The following is a 24,476-nucleotide window of genomic DNA, read 5'->3' on the forward strand; positions in this document are numbered from 1 at the left end:
AACTGAAGGGTTTGCTAGGGCATTTCAGAGGGCAGTTGAAAATTAACCACAGTGCTGTGGCTCTGGAGTCATATGTAGGCCAGACAGGGTAAGGACAGCAGATTTCCTTCCCTAAAAGACATTAGTGAGCCAGATGGGTTTTTTCCACAATCATCAATGGTTTCATGGTCATCAGTAGATTCTTATTTCCAGATATCTTTTATTGAATTCAAATCCCACCATCTGCCGTGGCGGGATTCAAACCTAGGGCCCCAGAACATCAGCTGAGTTTCTGGATTTATAATTGACCGATAATGCCAGTAGGCCATCGTCTCCCCATAAACACTTCCTAAAACTGAGAATTCTTGCGCCTGTTCTAGGAACGTATGAATATTTTTTGGTGATGAGAAATGCATCACTTTGGTCTTGTCATTGTTCACTTTTGCTCCAGAGTTGCTGCCTACTGTTACCAGTCTATCAACTAGTTCTTATAATCCTTCTTCCGGGTTTGCTACCAATCCTCTCTCACCTACAAATCTGTTTTTATCATTCACCACCTCCCCCCCCATCCTAATGTTAGCACCAGATTCTGAGTCTCCAGATGCTTCTTACATCATTGCCTCTGCATAGACATTGAAGAGGACTAATGATAATCTCCCAACCCTACAGTGCAGAAGAGGCCATTCAGCCCATCAAATCTGCACCAAATCTCTGACAGATTATTGTGCCCAGGTTCTTTGTCTGTAACCTCACACATTTACCATGGCTAATCTCCCTAACCTACACATTTGGGATACTAGAGGGCAATTTAGCATGGCCAATCCACCTAACCCACACATCTTTGGAGTGTGGGAGGAAACCAGAGCACCTGGAGGAAACCCACTCAGAGACAGGGAGAACATGCAAACTCCACAGTTACCCAAGGCTGGATACAAACCCAGGTCCCTGGTGCTGTGAGGCAGCCGTGCTAACCACGTACTACCCTGTAGAGATTTCTTATGAATCTTTTATCTCTCCAGTCAACTCCAACGTCTTTGAGCAGCATCAAGATCTTAATTCAATGAACCTGATCTAATGTTTGTTCAAAGTCTACAAAACATATAATTCCTGATAAATTCTAAACTGCATTCATTAATCGTGCAATACCAGTTGCTTCTCTCGTCCCTTTTCCTCTCTGCAATCCAAACTTGTCATTGCGAATGAGTGCCTTCCCACCCACCCTTTATTACAATTCTCAATGGGCAGCACAATAGCACAGTCGTTGGCACTGCTGCTTTCCCAGGGTGGAGGAGTCAATTACTAGGGGGCACAGGTTTAAGGTGCAAGGTTTAAAGGAGATGTACGAGGCAGATTTTTTTTACACAAATAGTGGGTTCCTGGAACCTTTTGCTGGGGGAAGTAATGGAAGCAGATACAGTAGTGACTTTTAAGGGACACCTTGACAAATACATGAATAGGATGGGAATAGAGGGATATGGTCCCTGGAAGGGTAAGGGGTTTTAGTTAAGTTGGGCAGCATGGTCAGCGCATGCTTGGAGGGCCGAAGGGCCTTTTCCTGTGCTGTAATTTTCTTTGTTCTTTCTTCACAGCACCAGGGACCCAACTTTGATTCCGAGCTTGGGTCAATGTTGGTGTGGAGTTTGCACGTTCTCCCCATGTCTGCTTGGGTTTCCTCCCATATTCTGAAAGATGTGCTGGTTAGGTGCATTGACCCAAACATGCACCGGAGTGTGGCAACTCGGGGAATTTTACAGTAACTTCATGGCAGTGTTAATGTAAGCTTTACTTGTGACTAATAAATAAACTTTAAAATAAACAAACATCCTTCAACATGTTGACTGTTTGTATGAAAGTCTGTCTATTGGAATGTCTTTAGCTCTTTTCTTAGGGTGATCATTATTGCCTACATGAAATCTTCCAGTTTCTCAATAGGTTTCTTGATCTCTTTGCCTTTGAAAAACTGTCATTTTCCCCTTCTTGCAAAGCAGATTCTTCAATCGACTTCCATTGCTTGTTGGTGTCTTTTGTCTTTTCCAGCTAGTATGTTACTTCAGTTACAACAGCCCAGCCTAACCTCCCCCTTCACCTCACCCAGCCAAAAACCCCAGGTTCGAGTTCCAGCCCAGGACTTGATGGCCAAAACCTCCATGGTTCATAACGTGCGAAATAGACTGAGTATTAACTGTCAAAATCCTTCCAAAAACTCCAGGGGCTGGTGGTGAGGGCAGCAGACACACCTGCTCAGTGATCCTTCATGTTGAGTGGCACCCCTCGAGCTACAACCTCTGGTGACAGGCTAAAGCCCTGTTCCAGGTAAAACCCAATAAGGAATCAGATAAAAATCCGTCTGATGCACTGCTAGTTGTGTGAAGATAAACAACGTCATAGGAGTGTAATCTGACAAAAATTTAAACATACTTCAAAGGAGAGTCTAAGAAGTTAGAAGTTCTGTCAAATACATTGTAGAAAACCCACCTCTAAGATTCTTCAGAAAATAAACATAGGTGGCACAGTGGTTATTATTACTGCCTTAGCACCAGGGAGCTGGGTTTGATTCTGACTTTGGGGGACCGCATGTGTGGAGATGGCACGTTCTCCCCATGTCTGTGAGAGTTTCCTCCAGGTGCTCTGGTTTCCTCCCACAGTCCAAAGATGTGTTGGTTAGATGGATTGGCCGTGCTGAATTGCTCCTTAGTGTCCCAAGGAGTGGAGGTTGGGTGGATTACTGGTGGTCAATATGTGGGATTATAATAGGGCGGAGGGGAGGGTACGAACAGAATGGTCTTTTGGAGTGTCAGTGCAGTTTCGATGAGCCAAATGGCCTCTTTCTGCACTGTCAGGTTTCTATGCCTGGCACCACAGCAGGGAGCCTTTCCCCACAGGGCCACTGGGGAGTTTGACCATTAATCTTATTACCGTTTCAATGAATGAGAACAATCTTCATAACTAGTATTTATGGTATGCCTCATTATATTCTCAAAAGATCCTAAAATGTTTCTCCAATTAATACTTTAGTACTATCATTTGTGTGACAACCCAACCGATTGCACCCATAAATAGTAAAATAAGATCAATGGTCAGTTACTGTTAGGGATGAATAAGCAAGGGAGAAATGTTAACATGATGTTCAAATAACAATTAATTAAAAGAACAATGATGTCCTCAGTGTAATATCTCCTGTGAACGTCTCGGGGAGACCTGACCTTCTTAGAGAGGCGTGAATCCACAACTTTATCCCAGAACCAAGAGTGCCATCAACTGAGCTAAGGCTTCAGGAGGCTACCTATTACAAACATATACACGCACATATATAGATGTCAAGCCCTCTAACAGTAGCCATCACCAGAATTAATGATGCATAGTGCATGCATCATTAATTCTGGTGATGGTGACTGTTGAGTGAACTCTTAGTGTATTCAGTAACTGAATTTCACATTTCCGGTGAAGTAAGGGTGTACTGGAACCTCAACACCCTGGATTTCTTTTCCTGCTTCAGACACAGTTTAGTCTGAAAGATTATTGACCAAGAAAGCAGCTCGTTTTTCTCTGTCTTCACCGGAACTTTGATCTTAAAGCACACGATTTTCCAGCCTGATCGTTATCAGAAATTAATTTAAATCTGCCACACAGGTGCGATAACATTAGCTCTCTTTGTAGCTCATTAAGCGTTGGTGTGGACTGTGGCTTCAGCTACACTCATTACATAGGAGAACAAAGAACAGTTTTACAATGCATTTAATGAGTCTTCCAGCAGAATTGCAAATACAACCACAATGTCAAGACATTCAAGAGTCAGCATTGCCTGCACTTACTGCCGCAGATTAAAGACACTTTTGTATTGAACACAGTTTATAAAAATCATTATGCAGTTGTAACAGATTGTTTTGGCAATTTGTGTATCTGAGGCATAGGTGAAAAAGTTACCGCAGGATTGAACAAGGCTTTAAAAGCAAAAGGTCAAATTTATGGAAGGGTCGCAACGTTTACACGTGTCAACGCGTGGCCTTCTCCCACTCCCTCCAAGATCCTGCATTGCTTCAACCTCAGTGAGAAAGACAGTAGTGAGAAGCCCACTGGTCAAAGATCTGGCCATCCAAATATTTGTTTGAGCATCTTCACACCCCTCAAGTTATAAATAAAAATCACATGACTGGCAAATGTGGTACATGGCCTCACAAAATTAGATGAATTTCTTCCATAAACCGTTTAACATTATCTGTACTATGCTGAATACCAGCATGAGGAGAAAGAAAACTATTTCTAGAATCATAGAATCATACAGTGCAGCCATTCGGCCCATCAAGCCTATACCAACCAGAATCCCACCCAAGCCATATCCCCATAATCCCATGCCATTTTCCCTAGCTAGTCCCCCTGACACTAAGAAGCAATTTTAGCATGGTCAATCCCCCTAACCCGCGTATCTTTGGACTGTGGGAATGTGAAGAAGCTCCCCACTGCCTCTGAAGGGATCCAAACAAGGGGCAATAACCTTAAATCATAATTTGTCTAACAGGGGAGCCACTGTGCACCAGTCCAGGGCACCTCTTGGCCAAAAAAATACCCTGACTTTGGTCTTCTGAAGTTAGCTAATAAAATATAGTGACACCAAACACATGGAAAAAAACACCCGAGCACTGTTATAGTTAAAGAACTGATAATGGAAAGTAAAACATTGCCAACAACTCAAGAACTTGAGCTTCAGGACGTCAAAAGATTCTACATTAAGAATGGTACCAAGTTTCTTTCCAATTGATTCCTTGACTGTCAGACAGTGTAAAAGGATTAGGCACACCTTTGGTTCAATTACGCAGGCGCTATTTTGCCAGAGAGGTAATTTTAAAATAACAATCAAGAACAAAAATGCTTTTTAACCAAACAGCTGTGCTTTACTTGCGGTGGGGAATGGGACACGAGCATCGTCGCAAAGTTGCTGTCTGCACAAGAACAACCCAGGTTGATACTCAACACATAAAAACCGCTGTTGTGCAAGGCACTTCAGACTGCAGCAAGGCAGCTGTACTACATATTGAGGTTCACAGAATCGGAATATTCCATTCATTACACCATCAAATAGAATATCAAGATGAGCTGGTCCAACTTGTCAGAGAATCCTTTGTTTTATTCATGATACAAGTTGGAATGGTTCAAGGTTAAGGAATGTTTAATAGTCTCATGCAACACACCTGACTGCAGATAGGGCAACATCCATCTATCAAACCTCAGAATATTCTAACTTCCTCAAGTCAGCCTGCGCACAGAAATTTGTGAAATAGATTGTCTGAAACATCAGAACAGAGAAGAAACAGTCCTCCAGCTTAAGCAGTACCAACGGATGCTGTGGAGAAATATACCAGAACTGAAGTCCTGGTAAATTTTGGCACTGGTTTTAACATCACCTCATATTTAAATACTGGGAGAAAAGTCAAAAAGAGTAAAATGGATATGTGTGATCTTTAATTTATGCTGCACACGGAGGAAATCGGATAGGGGGAGAAAAAAAACTATTTGGATTCAGAGAGAACTGATACGGTAGTAAAAATAATTAAAAAATTACACAAATATATATATATATATTTCTCTTCCAAAGAGCCTCTTCACCACTTCTTCTTATGCTCATCCATCGAGACTCCACCGGGCCCCAGTGCTACTACTAAGAGAAGGCCACCGATCACAGACATGGTTTGAAAAAAGTCATACTTTAAGAAGTCATGCATGGGCTTGTAAACCGGGATACTCCAGAACGGATTCTGGATCAGGTTCAACGCAAAGAGCCAGATGACCAGTGTGAGGGCAGCTAACTTAGTCTTGAATCCAATCGCCACCAGGATTATCAAAGTAGTTCCAACAATATCTTGAAGAATCTAGGACAGGAAAATTGCAGTATATATTTAAGGAATACAGTATCTGATTTCAGAATAAAATCTTCCCTACTGCCTTCCCCAGCTCTCAAAGGCACTGACTCGTGACGCAGTAAAGGTCCATGGACACTCTCATTCCTTCCAAACATTGCATGGTAATACATAATTACGTAGGTCACCAGCACAAGTATTATTTATTTTTATTTGTACCTGGGACATGGGTGTCACTGGTTAGGTCAGCATTTATTACCCATCCCTAGTTGCCCTTGAGAAGGTGGTGGTGAGCTGCCTTCTTGAATCGCAGTAAAAAGTCTCACAACACCAGGTTAAAGTTCAACCAGTTTATTTGGTAGTAAACCCACAAGCTTTCGGAAACACTATTCCTTCGTCAGGTGTGTGGAAGGCTTATCTTGGCCGCAGCTTCACCAGGGGCTGAAAGGGTTACATCAAGGGCAGGTTGCATACATTAGGTTTGCATTCACTTGCACAGAGTATTCGGATATGATGTCACTGAGGTGGGTCATTTTAAAGAGTTGATAGATTCTAGCCACAATGTTTCCTCTGGTGAGTGACAAGGCAGAATACTCTTCAAATTACAGCTAGATATTCAGAAGTGATGGCAGGATAATCTAGAACTATTTCTAAAATAAACCTCTGAAGCTGGGTTAATTGAAAATGTGAAAACTGAGGTAGCTTGTTTCTGTTAGACATGAATATTAAACAATACAGAACAAAATTAGAATTGTTATGGTTCAGATCTAACTGAATGGTGAAACAGAGGAGTGGGCCTGAGTTCCTCCACAGTTGCTGGGTCAAAATCCTGAAATTCCCTTGCATATCTTTACCAGATATAAAATCTTATTCCAAGATGGCACCAGAATGAGGACATTTCTTGCAAGCTGTGCCCAGCATACTTTCTAGTTCCATCTTTTACTCTCTATGCTTCTAAAACTTCATTCTAACTCTTTTTAACTCTCTAACAATGCTGATCTTTCTCTACGCCCTAACAATGATTGTAACACTACATTCTGCACTCTTGTTTCCTTCTCTATGAATGGTATGCTCTGTCTGCATAGCATGCCAGAAACAATACTTTTCAGTGTATGTTAATATATATGACAGTAATCAACCACATATACAGTGCCCAGAATTGAACAAGTACTCAGGCATAATCACAACTTTATATAACAGACATAACCTCTGCCCTTTATATTCCAGTCTATCATTTCACTGAGAAAGACTCTTGTTTGATGTCACCATCTGTACAGTTTCTAGGGTTCACACGATAAACTGGAGAACAAAGAACTAGTAATGGATTGGGGGAGGTGGCAGAGGTTAGGGATAAAGGAAACACTTAATGGCAGAATATGTTCCACAGAGGTCTATGCAGCCTCAGATTTTCACATAAAATATATATAAAAAAACGCATGAATTAAGTTACATCCATTTTGCAGATAATACTAAGGAAAATCTGTGTAGCTGGCAGTTACAATGGGATAGTCAAAGACTAAGCAAGGACGAAGTCCGGCAGAGATCGACATGAGTACATGCAATATCATCTACACAATGCAGACAAGTCAAAAACTGTTCTGCATCAACAATAAGCCAAAGTAATTTGCTTGTTTTGTTGTTAATATCATAAGCATGAAAGAATTCACTTTAAAATCTCTGAAATATATAATCTTCAGTCCCCAAATTCATAATGTTGGGATTAGTAATCTCAGCATATCTAACAGATGCTTCATAAATTGAACAATTTACTGAACTAGTCGAGTCCCTCTGGTATCAAAATGTGAAGTTTTAAAGTTTATTTATTAGTATTGCAAGTAATGCTTACATTAACACTGCAATGAAGTTACTGTGAAAAATGTAACCAGAAAGTAGTATGCAGCAGAGCACGAGCTACTGCTGGGAGATGGAAAGGGGGCCAGGCAGAGACAAGGAAAGCAGTTAGAATATCTTCCTCTTCACATGTGGACCTGAGCTAAATGCAGTTAAGACTAGCACAATGCTGGAGGTTACAAGTTAACTCAACTAACAATGTACAATAACGGAGGGTTCCTCTGACTATAACCTGGAGCAGACAGTCAGAATCGAATTTATCACGGTATTTGCCTTACACTGAACTAACATGCCAATATTTGGCATCTTTTCCAGTCACTCACCATAAGCGCATTCAAGGAGAAGTGTAACAAAGTCATAAACATGAGGACGAGCAGCACGCGGCCTCCCAGCTGCATGTACTGACGCGGGGAATTTGTATTCATAGTAGGAACCCCCGCAAACATGGTTCTCCCTTCGGATCGAGACTCAGCCAGCAGCAGCAACAAGCCTCCTCCAAGGGCAAGGTTCCTAAATTTGTTGGGGGAGGGATTAAAAGTGAGTCCAAATCATTAAACGTTACAGCATTAAACAATGTGGAAAAATGCTATACTTCTTCCAAACATTGAAAAGTTCTAGACATAACTCAAGGCAGCACAAATTGATTCCCATTGTGCACAGAAAATAGGGATAAGATACGTATTTCTAATCAAAGCTTCTCTTTCCTAAATTCTCTTCCCTCTGAAGATCGATTATTTGTATCTGGTAGCCCCTCCCCTGTGTTATTTCATTCATGTGACCTATCTGAGCCTGGACAGCAAGCATCAGTAGTCTGTGCACCCAGAACCACCAGTTCAAATTGCTTCCATTCAACATAGAATCCCTACAGTGCAGAAGGCAGCCACACGGCCCATCATTTCTGCACCGACCACAATCCCACCCAGCTCCTTTCCCCATGCATTTACCCTAGCTAGCCCCCGACACTAAGGGACAATTTAGTATGGCCAATCTGCCAAACTTGCACATCTTTGAAGCGTGGGAGGAAACCAAAGCACCCGGAGGAAACCCACGTAGACACAGTGAGAATGTGCAGACTCCACCCAGACAGTGACCCAAGCCAGGAATCGAACCCAGGTCCCTGGCGCTGTGAGGCAGCAGTGCTTACCATGGTGCCACCACGCCCACCCCATCACCAAAGAAATAGCCAGGCAGCAATCATCAAGGGCGGGAAATCTGGCCATTTTCTCAGCAGGTTTGGCCACAGTGGCAGGAAGGAGACATTTAAAAGCTTGTTTGCACATACACTCCCAGTCACCCAAACAAGAGTTGGTCCATCTCGTACTCACAACTGATCAAACACTTCTTCAGCTGAAGTTTTGAGGGAAGGGAGGGTGAGCAATATTAAAATCTTCAAGCTTAATTAAGGAATTAACAGAAATGTTTTTCACTTCTGAATGTTAACTTTCAATAATCACGAAGCATGCAATATGACCAATTCACTTACCTCATAAGAAATTTAAGGTCCCAGAGAATGCTGTAAGCAACAGTCTGAAAAAACAATCATAGCAAAACAGGCATTATTGCCCTGAAATCGTGTCAGTGTAGGTGTTCATCACTGAATCATAGTGTTACAGCACACAATATGGCCCTTTGATCCATCAGCTCTGTGAGGTGGAACAGAGAGAGTGACTAATCTATTTGACACATCATTTTATGCTCCCAGAGCACAATAGTACACTATACAGGCAGCAGTTAACCAGGAAAGCACACAGAAAGGAATTTGCTACAAGCAAGGAGTACTAAATTAGGGGGTATTTCAAGGTGAACGTGACATTGTATCTTGTGGAGGTGGTAACAGAGGATTAATTAAGGCCTCTCGATAGAATAAACTTGTCTTTTAAGGGTTCAACACCAGTAAACAGTATAGTGCCCATAGCTCTTGTTACTCATCTCAGTAACGTCACCATGAAGCAGCACCAACATCACCCGGTCCCAGAGGGAAGAAAGGATGATTGAAAATTAAATATCTGGGCTTATGCAATTCAGGAGTAAAAGGATAAGGGTGTAAGTGAGCGAGAGCGACAGTGAACACAGCACTTACCTGCATAGCAATAAGTACAAATAGACCACAGCAAGCATAAGGCACAAATTTCCGACTCAGCACCAGGATACAACCACCTAGAAATAAAAAGACAGGTGTTTACAGGATTAAAAGAACAAAAAATACACAGTCGTTAAAACACGACACTTTCAGGGTCATTTTCACCCAGCATCACAAGCCAAGAAGTCCACTATTCAAGGGTGATCCTCCAATTTTTTTACCACATGGCATTTGTATAAGGGTAGATTTCAGAACAGAGTTAACGATTATTCAAAAATTGGGGTAAGAGATAGAGGAACAAAGAAAGTTACTCTATCAGAGGAAGTGGTTACAGCCATTAGGGCCAATCTTTTTATTTCTGTAGACAACACACACAATCTACACCAAAACTTACAAACCATTAGTTACCTTCATTACAAATATAAATCAACTTGTAGATCCAAAGCACAGGCTGCAGCCTCACTGCGAGATTCTCCACTGGGGCAGCAGTCATAGTACAGGACACAGGAGCTGGCTGGGAGTACGCTGTGCTCATTTCATGAACATTTCTCTTCCCTCACGGCCATGCTGATGCACCAAATGATCCATTTCGGAACACACAGCTGGAAGGTGAATTCCGAGTTACCTTGCATTACCCTACAAGGCTCTTGAACATAGAGGGCTCCTCAGGCAGAACCGCTGATTTATCACATCATACAGCGTCAACTGTTATGGCTGGAGCTGTAGACGATCTGCAAAGTCAAAAGCCTGGACGTAACAACATGAGAACTAGGAGCAGGAGTAGGCCATCTGGCCCCTTGAACCTGCTTTGCCATGCAATAAGATCATGGCTGATCTTTTCATGGACTCAGCTCCACTTACCCATCCGCTCACCATAATCCTTAATTCCTTTACTGTTCAAAAATTTATCTATCCCTGCCTTAAAAACATTCAATGAGGTAGCCTCAGCTGCTTCACTAGACAGAGAATTCCACAGATTCACAACCCTTTGTGCGAAGAAGTTCCTCCTTAACTCAGTCTTAAATCTGCTCCCTCTTATTTTGAGGCTATGCCCCCTAGTTCTAGTTTCACCCGCCAGTGGAAACAAATCCCTACTTCTATCTTATCTATTCCCTTCATAATTTTATATGTTTCGATATGATCTCTCTTCATTCTTCTGAATTCCAATGAGTATAGCCCCAGTCTACTCTGTCTGTCCTCATAAACCAACCCTCTCAACTCTGGAATCAACCTAGTGAATCTCCTCTGCACTATGGACTACATCACCCACTCCCACCGTACAGTGCTTGTAAGCAGTAAAGCTGAAAGGCAAGAAAGTACAGAATACCCCTTTGTACAAATCACCTGTCACAGGCTTTCTTCAGGTTAGCTAGCTTCAACGTACTTGGCAATGGGAGATTGGTCTGTGACAGATTTGATAACTGAGCCAGTGGAATATTTCAGGGAACTGTAAATGATTAACCAGCCAGCAGCTTCACCAATAGACGCTGGGATGGGGATTCTACTTGATTAGCTTCAGATAATCCTGCAAGTTTACTCTACTCTGCGCTGCTAAACTGCTTCCACTGCTGCCAACCAGCACCCAGTGGTTATCACTCTCATGGGAACAAAAGCAAACAAACAGAAGCTCTTCTTGTGTGACTTGGGTTTAAAACTCAACAAACATGCCATGTTTCACGGGTGTGAGACACTGCTTTTTCAAAAAAGCTTCACAAATGCTTATTGGAAGTAACTATTCACTCAGTACACTGGGGAAAACCTCTAACAACTGCTGAAACCACCTGGAATCTGACATTACAAGATGACCATTTTTAATGAGCTGGTCTTATAGCAGTATGGATGCTTTTACAGATTATAGATTTTACTTCTCTACAAATTCTTTTCAGCGATCTCCAGGTATCTCAATGATCAGAATTACTCGGTAAGGGGATTCTGGATGCTGATCACTCACTTTCTCCTCGTGACAAAATGCTTCACGTTCGAGACATGAAGAAACCAACCAAAACGGGCATGTTTTAACAAAAGGTATCACTCACCGAGGCCCTATCCCACAAACAGAGCCACACACATGTTCTGGAAAGTTGTCAATGCAACAACATTCCCTCAGAAATGAAAATCACTGACGCCTCTGATCCCATTGATTAAGGATACATCAGCAAGAAAAATAAACAGCCAAACACAATTACTGCCATCGCTACTTTTCATTTAAATCCACGCCAATAACTCACCTTCAATAGCAAAGTCTGACCAGAATAAAAGACCGATGGCAACAATAAACTGGAACAGTAACCAGAGGCTGATGTTCAAGGTCACAGGTTAACCCACAAAAATGATGAGTACAAAAATGAGCGTACAAACATGCACACGCACCAGCCAGGAATGATGCCGTTTTCAGGGAGATTCTAGGCTGTGCTATAATAACAGTGCCACAGTGTGTGTGCCCATGCTTCTACATAGCTCAATGTCATTTAAACACTGACACAGAATCTTTAACCTCCCTTTTAAAATGGTGGGCTGCCAAATTAAATTCCCACAATTTGGTTGAGAATTTAATGAAAGCCTTATTTCCAAATGGAAAATCATTTAAAATCTTCAGAAAGAAGTTAGGAGGCATATAATTACCCACAATGAATGGAGGGGGAAAGCTTTGAATTCAAAATAAAGACTATTAAACAAATTGGGGGTTGGGGGAGGAAAGGGGAGTTCGGTGCTGCCCTGGCAGACGAAAGGGCTACCTGAAAAGTGGGGAGACTGCTACGGGAGAGAGAGGAGAGGAATCACCCTGAATCGTAAGGGGTTATCCTATAGGAAGAGGCAACAGTGGAGAAAGGAGGGAAGGGTGCGACCCTGATGGAAGGGGCAAGGAGATGCAGCCCTGGGGATGGCACTGCTATCCCGAGACAGTGACAGTACATTGATATAGTTGGGTTGAGGAGGATGGGAGGAGGTTTATGTGCTTGCACCTACCTGTGGGTTGAATGGCCTGTTTCAGTACTGTACATAGTTGATAATTCTATCTTACTACTCGCCAAATTCCTAAACGCATTTTATCTTCTTTCAACCAAAATATTGATAAAATCAGATCCACCTTACGGCTTGTGCCAATCCCTTACTTGCCCTCACAGGTCTGGATCTTCAGCAATCTGCTCAATCATAAGCTGAACTTTCTACAGTCTGTGGCCAACATTGCATCTGACCTTCAGAACACAATACGCCTGAAGCTCTCCCTCTACAGCTGCTGTGAAAAATGCTTCCAAACTTGCATTGTGGATCTCTCCAATGCTGTCTTGCACAAACTGCAATTTATTCCCCTCTCTCCCTGAAAGTCCACACTAGCTTCAAAATTCCACATCATCCGCAATATTAACACTGTTCACTTCTACACTGCAAACATGTATCCCCCTCCTTCATTTGCACCACAGTTGGTTTTCTGTGATACCTTGAGACTTGACTTCACGCCATCCTTGCCAAGCTCTGACACAAACTCTATCAACACCCACAGCCTCTCCTACCCCATCACCAACCCCCCGCCCTGTCCAACAGTTAGAGAATTCAAAATCCTTGTTTTTGTTCACAATTCCCCTCTGTTTCAGCAAACTGTCTGCGCCATGCTTTTCAAATCCCTCTCAGCCACTTGCCTCGCTGTGTTTCTGCAGTCACCAGCCACCCCCTGGACATTGTCCTCTTTGTTGACCGTCATCGATTGCTGTTCTTTCAGATATTTTGTCTTGATCTTTGGTAATTCGCCCTGGCACCTGGCTTGAACTGTCTTTCCCTGATTGTTGCCCTCTGTTTGTCTGTTCAGAGCTCGTGTGTCTACTTACATACATTGCATGTTAAGAAGACATTTGAATTATGTGATATTGCTGACCCAAAGCATTTCATTCTCTCCTCTCCGAGTACAAGATATTTTTCTCCATATAACTCAGTGTCCTGACTAACACGGTGGTGCTTGGCCGTTTACTAGGCATTTCCCCATCAACAGACTAAAAGCATCAGGAGCTCAAAATTTCCCTAACAAATTACAATATTTCTTAGGTAAATTCACAGTTTATCATAGAATCCCTACAGTGAAGGAGGAGGCCATTCGGCCTATCAAGTCTGCACCAAGCACAATCCCACGTGGGCCCTATTCCTATAACCCCACATATTTACCCAGTTAATCCCCTGACACTTGGGTCAATTTAGCACAGCCAATCAACCTAACCTGCATACCTTTGGTCTGTGGGAGAAAACGGGAGCACCCGGAGGAAACCCTGACCAGCCAAGCAGCTCAGAAAGATCTGTGATACAATCCCTGTTTGCTGATTCCTATTAGTGTATCACAACAAGCTTTGGGACCTTAAAGCCAAGGGCTTGGTTTGGAAATGATTATTTTGAAGTTGAACAAGAACTCATCTTCCATCCCGAGCCCCAGCACCACAAAAATAATTGAGAAGGGAGAGAGAGTTTCCTTGTAAAGTTCGCCAGATGCTTGAAAGAAAACAGAAGTACGAAAGAAAGAAACGCCACTTGATGAAGCAAAGACAACCAGCAGTTTATCGGTACCATCTAAACGCAGAACAAAAAAATGGTCATTCACTTTGGATCTGGGAAATATACACGGAACAGTTCTGTGTTGGAAAACTAGAAGCTGCAGAAGAACAAATGGATTTGAGGGTTCAAGGACATAAGTCACTAATAGCTAGTACACAGGTACAAAAGGCCACCAGAAAAGCAAATGGAAAGATTGTCTTTATTTGTGAAGCTGGAAGGCAACATGGACGAAGTTACTCTACAGTTCAACAGAAAAATTGGCTAATCAGCACCACCTGCGGTTTGGCCACTGCACCTTAGGAAAGAATATATTGGTGTTAGAGGGTGAACAGTGCAGATTCACCAGGGTACAGGCCTAAAAGGGTCAAATTATTGGACAGGTTGCATGGTATAAATCGCTTTGCACTAGAAGGTTGATGAATGATCAAACTGAAATGTTCAAATGATATTGGAATGGACATCCAATACTGACCGCTACACCTCCATCTCCCACCAGGAGGGGCTGAGGACTCTCTGCTTCTGACCCTGTCCACCACCACCCTCCTCTGCCAAGTTGAACTTATTCTCTCAATGAACAGTTTCACCTTTAGCTTGTCTCATTTTCTGCAAATAAAAGCTGTGGCTATTAGAACCTGCACAGGCGACAGTTACACCTGTCTTTTTGTCGGTTAGTGTATAATATTCCTTGTACCCGTCGTAGTCGGGCTCCTTCCCACAATATCAATGATTATTTTGGTGCCACTTCATCCCCTTGTTTGGGCCTGGAAAGATTTATTGATTTTGCTTCCAATTTCCACCCCTCTCCCACCTTCACATGGTTCATTTCCAACATTTCTCTTCCTTCCTTCATCTCCATCCTTCCTTCCTTCATCTTCAGCATGCTACGGTGCAGAGAGACCTGGGGGTCCTTGTGCATGAGTCACAAAAACCCAGTCTGCAGGTGCAGCAGGTGGTCAAGAAGGCGAATGGAATGCTGGCCTTTATAGCGAGGGGGATAGAATATAAAAGCAGGGAGGTCTTGCTGCAACTGTACTGGTGAGGCCGCAGCTGGAGTACTGTGTGCAGTTTTGGTCGCTGCACCTGCGCAAGGATATTTTGGCCTTGGAGGGGGTGCAGAGGAGGTTCACTAGGCTGATACCGGAGATGAGGGGGTTGGACTATGAAGAGAGGATGAATAGACTGGGTCTGTACTCGTTGGAGTTTAGAAGGATGAGGGGGGATCTTATAGAGACGTATAAGATAATGAAGAGGATGGATAGGGTAGAGGTAGAGAGATTCTTCCCTCTCAGAAAGGACAGCAGGGCTAGAGGGCACAGCCTCAAGATAAGGGGGAGGGGGGCAGTTTAGAACGGGGTTGAGGAGGAACTTCTTCACTCAAAGGGTGGTGAATCTCTGGAATTCTGTGCCCGTTGAAGTGTTGGAGGCTGCCTCGCTAAATATATTTAAGACACGGGTAGATAGGTTTTTGCTAGGTAGGGGAATTAAGGGTTATGGGGCGAAAGCAGGAAAGTGGAACTGAGCCACTACAGATCAGCCATGATCTTATTGAATGGCGGGGCAGGCTCAAAGGGCTAGATGGCCTACTCCTGCTCCTACTTCTTATGTCCTCCTCTCCACCTCTGATAAAAGACTATCTATAAATATTCATTACAAACCAACTGACTCTCACAGCTACGTTGACTGCAGCTCTTTGCATCCAATTTCACTGCCTCCATCCTGCCCACCACCATCCCCAACTTTCCATTCCATCTTGGAAGGTGTAGCACTTATCCTTTTCCCTATTTCCTCTTCAGCATCCAAGGCCCCTAACACTCCTCTTAGACAAAGCAACACCATCATCTATCGTATTCACTGCTCCCAATGCGGTCTCCTCTATGCCACGGAGACGAGATGCAGACTTTGTGGAACATTCAGTCTGCAAGCATGGCTCCCGTCACTTCCCATTTCAACTCACCATCTTGTTCTTGTGCCCATATGTCCACCCTTGGCCTGATGTAACATTCCTGTGAAGCCCAACGCAAACTGAAGGAATAGCATCACATCTTCAGGCCCTTTAAAGCCTTCGGGGCTTGATATTAAGAGTTCAACAACTGTAGGCTATGAACTCTCTTCTCCACTGTGACACTTTTAGTTAATCCAATTCTCCAATCCCAGCCCCTTTGCAGGACCATCTGTCAATTGTTTTTGCTTTCAAAAGCACTGACCCTTCTTCTGCAAGAAATCTCACAATGCCAGGTTAAAGTCCATAAAAAGTCTGACAACACCAGGTTTAAGTCCAACCGATTTATTTGATAGAGTTTACTAAATCGGTTGGACTTAAACCTGGTGTTGTCAGACTTTTTACTATGTTTACCCCAGTCCAACGCCAGCATATCCACATCAAGGTTGAAGTCCAACAGGTTTATTTGGTGGCATGAGCTTTCGGAGCGCTGTCCCTTCATCAGGTGAGTGGAGAGGATCTCCAAGAAGATTGTGTATATCGACACCTGATGAAGGGGCAGCACTTTGAAAGCTCGTGCTACCAAATAAACCTGTTGGACTTTAACCTGATGTCATGAGATTTCTTGCTGTGCCAACCTTAGTCCAATGCCGTCATCTCCACACCCTGTTCTGCTATTAATTCTATCTTACCTTCTTTAGTCCTTACCTGTGCCATTAACACTCCCTTTATCTTGTGCTGCATGACATCTTTGTGCAATCTCACCTGAGCTCCCACTTATCATTGACATTCTATTTTGTACCACCTACTCCATCTCCTTTTAAACAGTATAAAATCTATAACATTTCTCCCCATCGTTATTTTGGAAGGATTTGGAAATGTTAACTTGGTCCTCTCTCCACAGATGCTGGGTTTTTCCAGCATTTTCTGATTTTATTTTAGATTTCCAGCGTCTGCAGCATTTTGCTTTTACCATATTGGGAATGCAGCGTGGCAGATACAGAGAATCTACTTTCCTGGCGCGCGGAGGGGAAGAGAGTCGCAGAACAAGATAGCTTCATCTTAGGGAGGAGAGCGTGGCCAATTAATGGTGACATTACGGAAGCACTAAGGATGGCAAAATTCTAAACATGCTCCCTCAAAATTGATGTTCAGTGAATGGAAATTTTCACACTGAAATCGGAAAGTTTTTGTTGTTAGTTATCATAGAATTCCTACAGTACAGAAGGCGTCCATTTGGCCCATCTAGTCTGCACTGACCACAATCCCAGCCAGGTCCTATTCCTGTAACCCCACATATTTATCTTGCGAATCCCCCCTGACACTTGGGTCAATTTAGCACGGCCAATCCACCTAACCTGCACTTTTTTGGACTGTGGGAGGAAACCAGAGCACCCAGAGGAAACCCACGCAGACACAGGGAGAACATGCAAACTCCACACAGACAGTAACCTGGGACTGGAACGGACCCTGGGACCTGGTGCTGAGAAACAGCAGTGCTAACAACTGTGCTGCTCCAAGGGAAGTTGAGTAAAGATAGGTAAATGAAGTTGAATTGTAGGTCAGCTTTTATTTAATATAATAGCTGGATAGGTTGGAAGGCTGTAATGCTCCCATCCCACGAATCTCAGTGCTTGTGAGATGCTCAAGGGCCTGAATATTTCAGAGGCAGGTTTGGCGTTCTGCCACCAATCTCTAAAAGCAAACTGCACACACCCTCAATGAAGCTCATTGTTAATCCAATCTCACCTAGCTGCCCGACCATATTAAGCAAGACAAATATGGTGGCCAAGAAGTTCCCACAGTGCCAGGTCATGTTAATGTAGTCACATTGCTCATTCCATTGGAACCACATACGAATCCCATCTTCCAGGAATGTGCTGATCAGACACAAGTGGGCAATGTGAGGCAGGAACCGCTTGGTCACACGTAGAAACTGGAAGAGAAACAAAAATGCTGTCATACTAAAGGCAAATCGGCTAGGAACCATGCAAAGCATATCTCAATTAGTCATGACTGCCTGCTTCTCTCTCTCTTCCCCCACCGCCCAAATTCCTGTTGCACCAATTGTCAGATTATCCCCAGGCACAGAAATCTGCAGCAAAACACAGAAAAAGCAATGCGTGACAGCTTTTGATGAAGCAACTCTGATTAATCCTAACCAACAGCCTTTGTGAACCAGCAAGCCCACGAAATTCAGAGGGAAATGTTGGGTCACCAAACTTCAGCAAGTGGTTGAGTTTTGGGGATCAAACTGTGAAGGGTTTAAGGCACAGAAATGCCTCAGATTCCAGTTTCAGCGTTTCCATCCTAAACATAGGAAAAGTAAAGTTTATTTATTAGTGTAACACGCATGTTTACACCAACACTGCAATTGAGTTACTGTGAAAATCCCCTAGGCACCTGTTCAGGTACACTAAGGAGCAATTTAGCATGGCCAATTTACTTAACCAGCACGTCTTTCTGATTGAGGGGGGAAACCGGAGCACCCAGAGGAAACCCACACAGGCATGGAGAGAAGGTGCAAGACTCCACACAGACAGTGACCCAAGCCAGGATTCGAACCTGGGTTCCCAGCGCTGAGGCTGCAGTGCTAAGTCACTGTGCCACCCTGAATAAAAGAATGTAGGAATGAAACATCGTCATTTCATTCACCATGAAAAGGAGATAAAAAGATATATTTGTGAGCTTTATAATACAGTTGTGTCTCATCCAGAATTTTATTCTGTGACTAATCTGTTGCACAACTGCAGCACATATCTAAGCCTGCACTGAACACTATTTTTTACATACCTCAAAATCCAGAACTCTTTTGCCAAGTCTCTCAGTATTAAAATAGACATGCTTGCTCTTGTTTTAATGTACATCGTCTAAACCAACTGGAACGGGAGCTGACCTGTACCTTACTATAAATTATTCTCAAAATCCACTGAGTTTCATTACACGCCATCAGCTTTTCAGATAGATTGCACCAAATACCAATTTATCATTCAGCTTGTTGCATCAGCACCCGCTCTATGTAACAGTGGGCCATTTACTAACATTCCTCCAATCCCCCTAACTTTTGTTTTCAAAATATTTATGCATTAAGGGTTAAATTCCTGGTACGAATCTCCTTTGTGTACAAAGACTGCTCTCACACTGCTTCTGTGATGATCTTACGAACAGCGCCATTTCATGACGATTCTCTGTACTCGGAGCTGGAAATGCACAAATAACTGTCCATTGGGGAACTGCTCACCAACTTTGGAACTTAACTATTTACATGCCAGTTAAACAGTTTGACTTTAGCAAAGGAAGTTGTTTATTTTGGAAGGAAGAACAAAAGAACAGGGTATTATTTAAATGAAGAAAAACTGTAGAAAGCTGCAACACAAAGGGATTTGGGGTTGATATACATGAAACACAGAAAGCTGGCACGCAGGTAATCAGGAAGGCTAATGGAATGAGAGGTGATCTCATTGAAACATATAGAATTCTTAAGGGGCTTGGCAAGGTAAATGCTGAGAGGATGTTTCCAGCATTCCATTTATTCTGAGACTCATGGAAGAGTCTCAGAATAAACGGACACCAATTTAAGACTGAGGTGAGGAGGATCTCTAAGGGTTGAGTCTCTTTGGAACTCCTTACCAGAGACAGCTGTGGGGGCAGAGTCACTGTGTATATTTAAGGCTTAGATAGATAGATTTTTGATCAATAAGGGAATTGAGGGTTATGGGGAATGGGCAGGAAAGTGGATGTGAGGAATGTGAGATCAGCTATGATCCTATTGAATGGAGGAGCAGGCTTGAAGGGCTGAATGGCCTCCTCCTATTTCTTATGGTTTTATTTAAGTCAAAACATCAGTTTAACGCAATGTTACTCCGTTTTTTTTCACCCCCTGACTTGAAAGTCGCTATACATGCTGGGCAGTGTGCTTGTGGGTCATTTAATTCAGGGAAATAGAACCAATGGCCATCACAACTCAATCCAATTCTCACCTAGGTCCACAAACAATTCACAATGGTAGTAACACAGATTTAATTATTCTTGTCCTCATTCGTGGACACAGATCAACCTCAGTATTCCTCCCTGAAAACCTTGTCAAATTGTACAACTCAGAAAAATAGACTCTGTTCTCCCAGAACAATATATGGGAGAACTAATCTGTACTTTGTAAATGTGCCTATAAATAAATCAAAGAAAGTTTGCCCAACACTGCAAGATGATACACAATCTGCTTCGAACCACATCAGTGACAGAAATTACTGAAACACTTTTAATTGAGGCAGAACTTGGGGGGGGGGGGGGTCAAATTGAGGGTCCACTCTGAGGGGGGGGGTCAAATTGAGGGTCCACTCTGAGGGGGGGGGTCAAATTGAGGGTCCACTCTGAGGGGGGGGGTCAAATTGAGGGTCCACTCTGAGGGGGGGGGGTCAAATTGAGGGTCCACTCTGAGGGGGGGGGGGGGTCAAATTGAGGGTCCACTCTGAGGGGGGGGGTCAAATTGAGGGTCCACTCTGAGGGGGGGGGTCAAATTGAGGGTCCACTCTGAGGGGGGGGGTCAAATTGAGGGTCCACTCTGAGGGGGGGGGTCAAATTGAGGGTCCACTCTGAGGGGGGGGTCAAATTGAGGGTCCACTCTGAGGGGGGGGGTCAAATTGAGGGTCCACTCTGAGGGGGGGGGTCAAATTGAGGGTCCACTCTGAGGGGGGGGTCAAATTGAGGGTCCACTCTGAGGGGGGGGTCAAATTGAGGGTCCACTCTGAGGGGGGGGGGGTCAAATTGAGGGTCCACTCTGAGGGGGGGGGTCAAATTGAGGGTCCACTCTGAGGGGGGGGGTCAAATTGAGGGTCCACTCTGGGGGGGGGGGTCAAATTGAGGGTCCACTCTGAGGGGGGGGGGTCAAATTGAGGGTCCACTCTGAGGGGGGGGTCAAATTGAGGGTCCACTCTGAGGGGGGGGTCAAATTGAGGGTCCACTCTGAGGGGGGGGGGTCAAATTGAGGGTCCACTCTGAGGGGGGGGGTCAAATTGAGGGTCCACTCTGAGGGGGGGGGTCAAATTGAGGGTCCACTCTGAGGGGGGGGGTCAAATTGAGGGTCCACTCTGAGGGGGGGGGTCAAATTGAGGGTCCACTCTGAGGGGGGGGGTCAAATTGAGGGTCCACTCTGAGGGGGGGGTCAAATTGAGGGTCCACTCTGAGGGGGGGGTCAAATTGAGGGTCCACTCTGAGGGGGGGGTCAAATTGAGGGTCCACTCTGAGGGGGGGGTCAAATTGAGGGTCCACTCTGAGGGGGGGGGGTCAAATTGAGGGTCCACTCTGAGGGGGGGGTCAAATTGAGGGTCCACTCTGAGGGGGGGGGTCAAATTGAGGGTCCACTCTGAGGGGGGGGGTCAAATTGAGGGTCCACTCTGAGGGGGGGGGGTCAAATTGAGGGTCCACTCTGAGGGGGGGGGTCAAATTGAGGGTCCACTCTGAGGGGGGGGGGTCAAATTGAGGGTCCACTCTGAGGGGGGGGCTAAATTGAGGCCCAGGCTGCTGCCCCCACTTCAGGCCCCAGTTGCCCCAAGTAATAGCGGGGTTTCCAGAGTGCCGGCGCGGGGGTCCGGGTCCAGCCTGGCCCGGGGGCTAGTCTCGGGGCGAGGGGCCGGGGCCGGGGCCGGGGCCGGGGCGGGTACCTGGTCGGCGAGGTCCTCCGCGGTGCCCATCACATCGCTCTGCACCGACATGGCGCTCGCTGTCTCTCTCTGTCTGTCTGCCGCGGGGCCGCGCAGTGCGTACCCGGTTGCCACGTCTCAGCGCGCGCCGGGCAGCGGCCACGAGCCCGCGTGGACGGAGGGGGCGGGGCTCGAACACAGCGCGGCAACACAGAGCGCGTGCGCGGACCGGAAAGGAACAAGCAGACAGGAATTAAAAATCACACAGGGGGAATAGCGGACCCGAAAGGGAGAATTAGCCTGCGTACGAGGAAGGCCGACCTGAAAGGGAGAGCGAATCAATCAGCGGACCTAAAAGGGCGGAGCCAACCAATCAGCGGACCTGAAAGGGCGGAACCAATCAGCGGACCTGAAAGGGCGGAACCAATCAGCGGACCTGAAAGGGCGGAGCCAATCAGCTGACCTAAAAGGACGGAGCAAATCAACGGTCCTGAAAGGGCGGAGCCAGTAAGCGGACCTGAAAGGGAGAGCCAATCAGCGGACCTGAAAGGGCCCAGCCAATTAATCAGCGGACCTGAAAGGGAGAGCCAATCAGCGGACCTGAAAGGGCCCAGCCAATCAATCAGCGGACCTGAAAGGGAGAGCCAATCAATCAACGGATCTGAAAGGGAGAGCCAATCAATCAGCGGACCTGAAAGGGCGGAGTCAGTGCCCGGAGCCGGAAGGGTGAGCTGCGGTGATGGTGCAGAGAGAGTGGGCACAGATTGATAGAACACTGGGATAGTGACTCACCAACAGCAGCATCAGTTCAGTGAACACAAAGTGGCCAATGAGTTTGGAATTGGAAATCACCCAGAAACCGAGTCATTGCAGCGGGTAAAGCACTAGCAAAGGCAGAGCTTTGCTCTGATGAATGGACGAAGCTGCATCTTGTCTTCTGGGAGGCAAAAAAGTGACTCAATGGATGTTTAAAACATCTAGCATTTCTCCAAGCACCTTTTACCAGTCGTTTTGGTCAAACAAGTAAATCAAATTAACAAACAAACTGAAACAAAGCATAAACTGGAAAATAAACTTAAAACATCAAATGAAAATGTGATTAAAGGGACCAATAATGCACCCCAGTCTGCGTGGTGCCCAGCGGACACGGAAGGTGTTAACAGTGCCCTTGGACACCACATGCTCCCTCACCATGTACACCCAGGAGCGAATATAGTCACAGAAGAGGGGCAGTCAGGTTGATTGACCCCTTTGGTACCCACTGTCTTTGATTTGATTTAATTTGATTTATTATTGTCACATGTATTAACATACAGTGAAAAAAGTATTGTTTCTTGCATGCAATACAGACAAAACATACCATTCATAGAGAAGGAAATGAGAGAGTATAGCAAGGGTGTAGAGAAAGATCAACTTAATGCAAGGCAGGTCCATCCAAAAGTCTGACAGCAGCAGGGAAGAAGCTTTTCTTGAGTTGGTTAGTACGTGACCTCAGAATTTTGTATTTTTTTCCGACAGAAGAAGGTGGAAGAGAGAATGTCCAGGGTGCGTGGGGTCCTTAATTATGCTGGCTGCTTTGCCAAGGCAGCGGGAAGTGTAGACAGAATCAATGAATGGGAGGCTGGTTTGAGTGATGGATTGGGCTACATTCTCAACCTTTTGTAGTTCCTTGCAGTCTTGGGCAGAGCAGGAGCCATACCAAGCTGTGATACAACTAGAAAGAATGCTTTCTATGATGCATCTGTAAGAGTCGTAGCTGACATGCCAAATTTCCTTAGTCTCCTGAGAAAGTAGAGGCATTGGTGGGCTTTCTTAACTATAGTGTCAGCATGGGTAGACCAGGACAGGGCGGTGGTCTGAGTGAAAAAATATTTTCTCAAATTCCCTCTGAATCTCCTGCCCCTTATCCTACAACAAAGTTCCCCTTGTGATTGACCCAGTGACCAGTGGGGACAGCTACTCCCTGCTTGCTCTGTCCATACCCTTCATAATCCTATACACCTCAATCATGGCTCCCTCAGCCCTCTCTGCTCTAGAGAAAGCAATCCAAGCCTATCCACTGTGCCATTATTGTAGCTTCAAGAAAGATTTTTTTTAAAAAAGACATGATTTCCGCAGCTCTCACAGTTTCAGTGATGTCCTTGTTGCCAGCTTGACTGAAAATTGCTAGTTAAGTGGGTTAAATGGGATTGTTGGTGTTTACTCCGGGATTAGTTTCACAATCCCACTTTTTTAGGAGGACAGTTGTGTGTTTTTGGACAGTTTGTTTTCATTTTCAGTTTGGAACTACAAGTTTGAGATTTAGTTTTAGAAGGGACAGCAGGCTAAAAAGTGTTTTCCCTCTCACCCTGTTGTTTTGAAAATTCTGTTGCTTAGCTGAAAACAAAATCTTGTTTTCCTGAAGGGTGAAAATTTGCTGTTGTTGGGGGCTGGACCAGAGTCTCTGGTGTTTTAGAAAGCTGATTGTTGTGAATCCAGAGAACTGCAGACTTCCACCAAAGGTCTCAATTTCCATTATCATATGAGCAGTAGACTGTGTTTTGTTAAACCTGTGAAAAGGATTTTTTGTCTATAGGATTGGTTTGATTGGAACATTGTAG

At 44.6% G+C, this 24,476-nt stretch overlaps 1 protein-coding gene across 1 annotated transcript; it reads right to left on the reverse strand.

Moving 5' to 3' along the window:
• Positions 1 to 3,696: 3,696 nt before the first annotated feature.
• LOC145361007 (surfeit locus protein 4-like) lies at positions 3,697 to 21,977 on the reverse strand. The gene is made up of 6 exons (XM_080216530.1): positions 21,898 to 21,977; positions 17,987 to 18,173; positions 9,763 to 9,839; positions 9,166 to 9,209; positions 8,006 to 8,192; positions 3,697 to 5,843 (listed from the first exon to the last, which is right to left on the reverse strand). Exons 1-6 carry the CDS (start codon positions 21,946 to 21,948, stop codon positions 5,577 to 5,579), a joined length of 813 nt encoding a protein of 270 aa, XP_080072656.1. The 5' UTR covers positions 21,949 to 21,977; the 3' UTR covers positions 3,697 to 5,576.
• Positions 21,978 to 24,476: the final 2,499 nt, after the last annotated feature.

The sequence above is a fragment of the Carcharhinus amblyrhynchos genome, chromosome 33, assembly GCF_965287045.1.
Source record: "Carcharhinus amblyrhynchos chromosome 33, sCarAmb.v2.hapA, whole genome shotgun sequence".
NCBI lineage: Eukaryota > Metazoa > Chordata > Chondrichthyes > Carcharhiniformes > Carcharhinidae > Carcharhinus > Carcharhinus amblyrhynchos.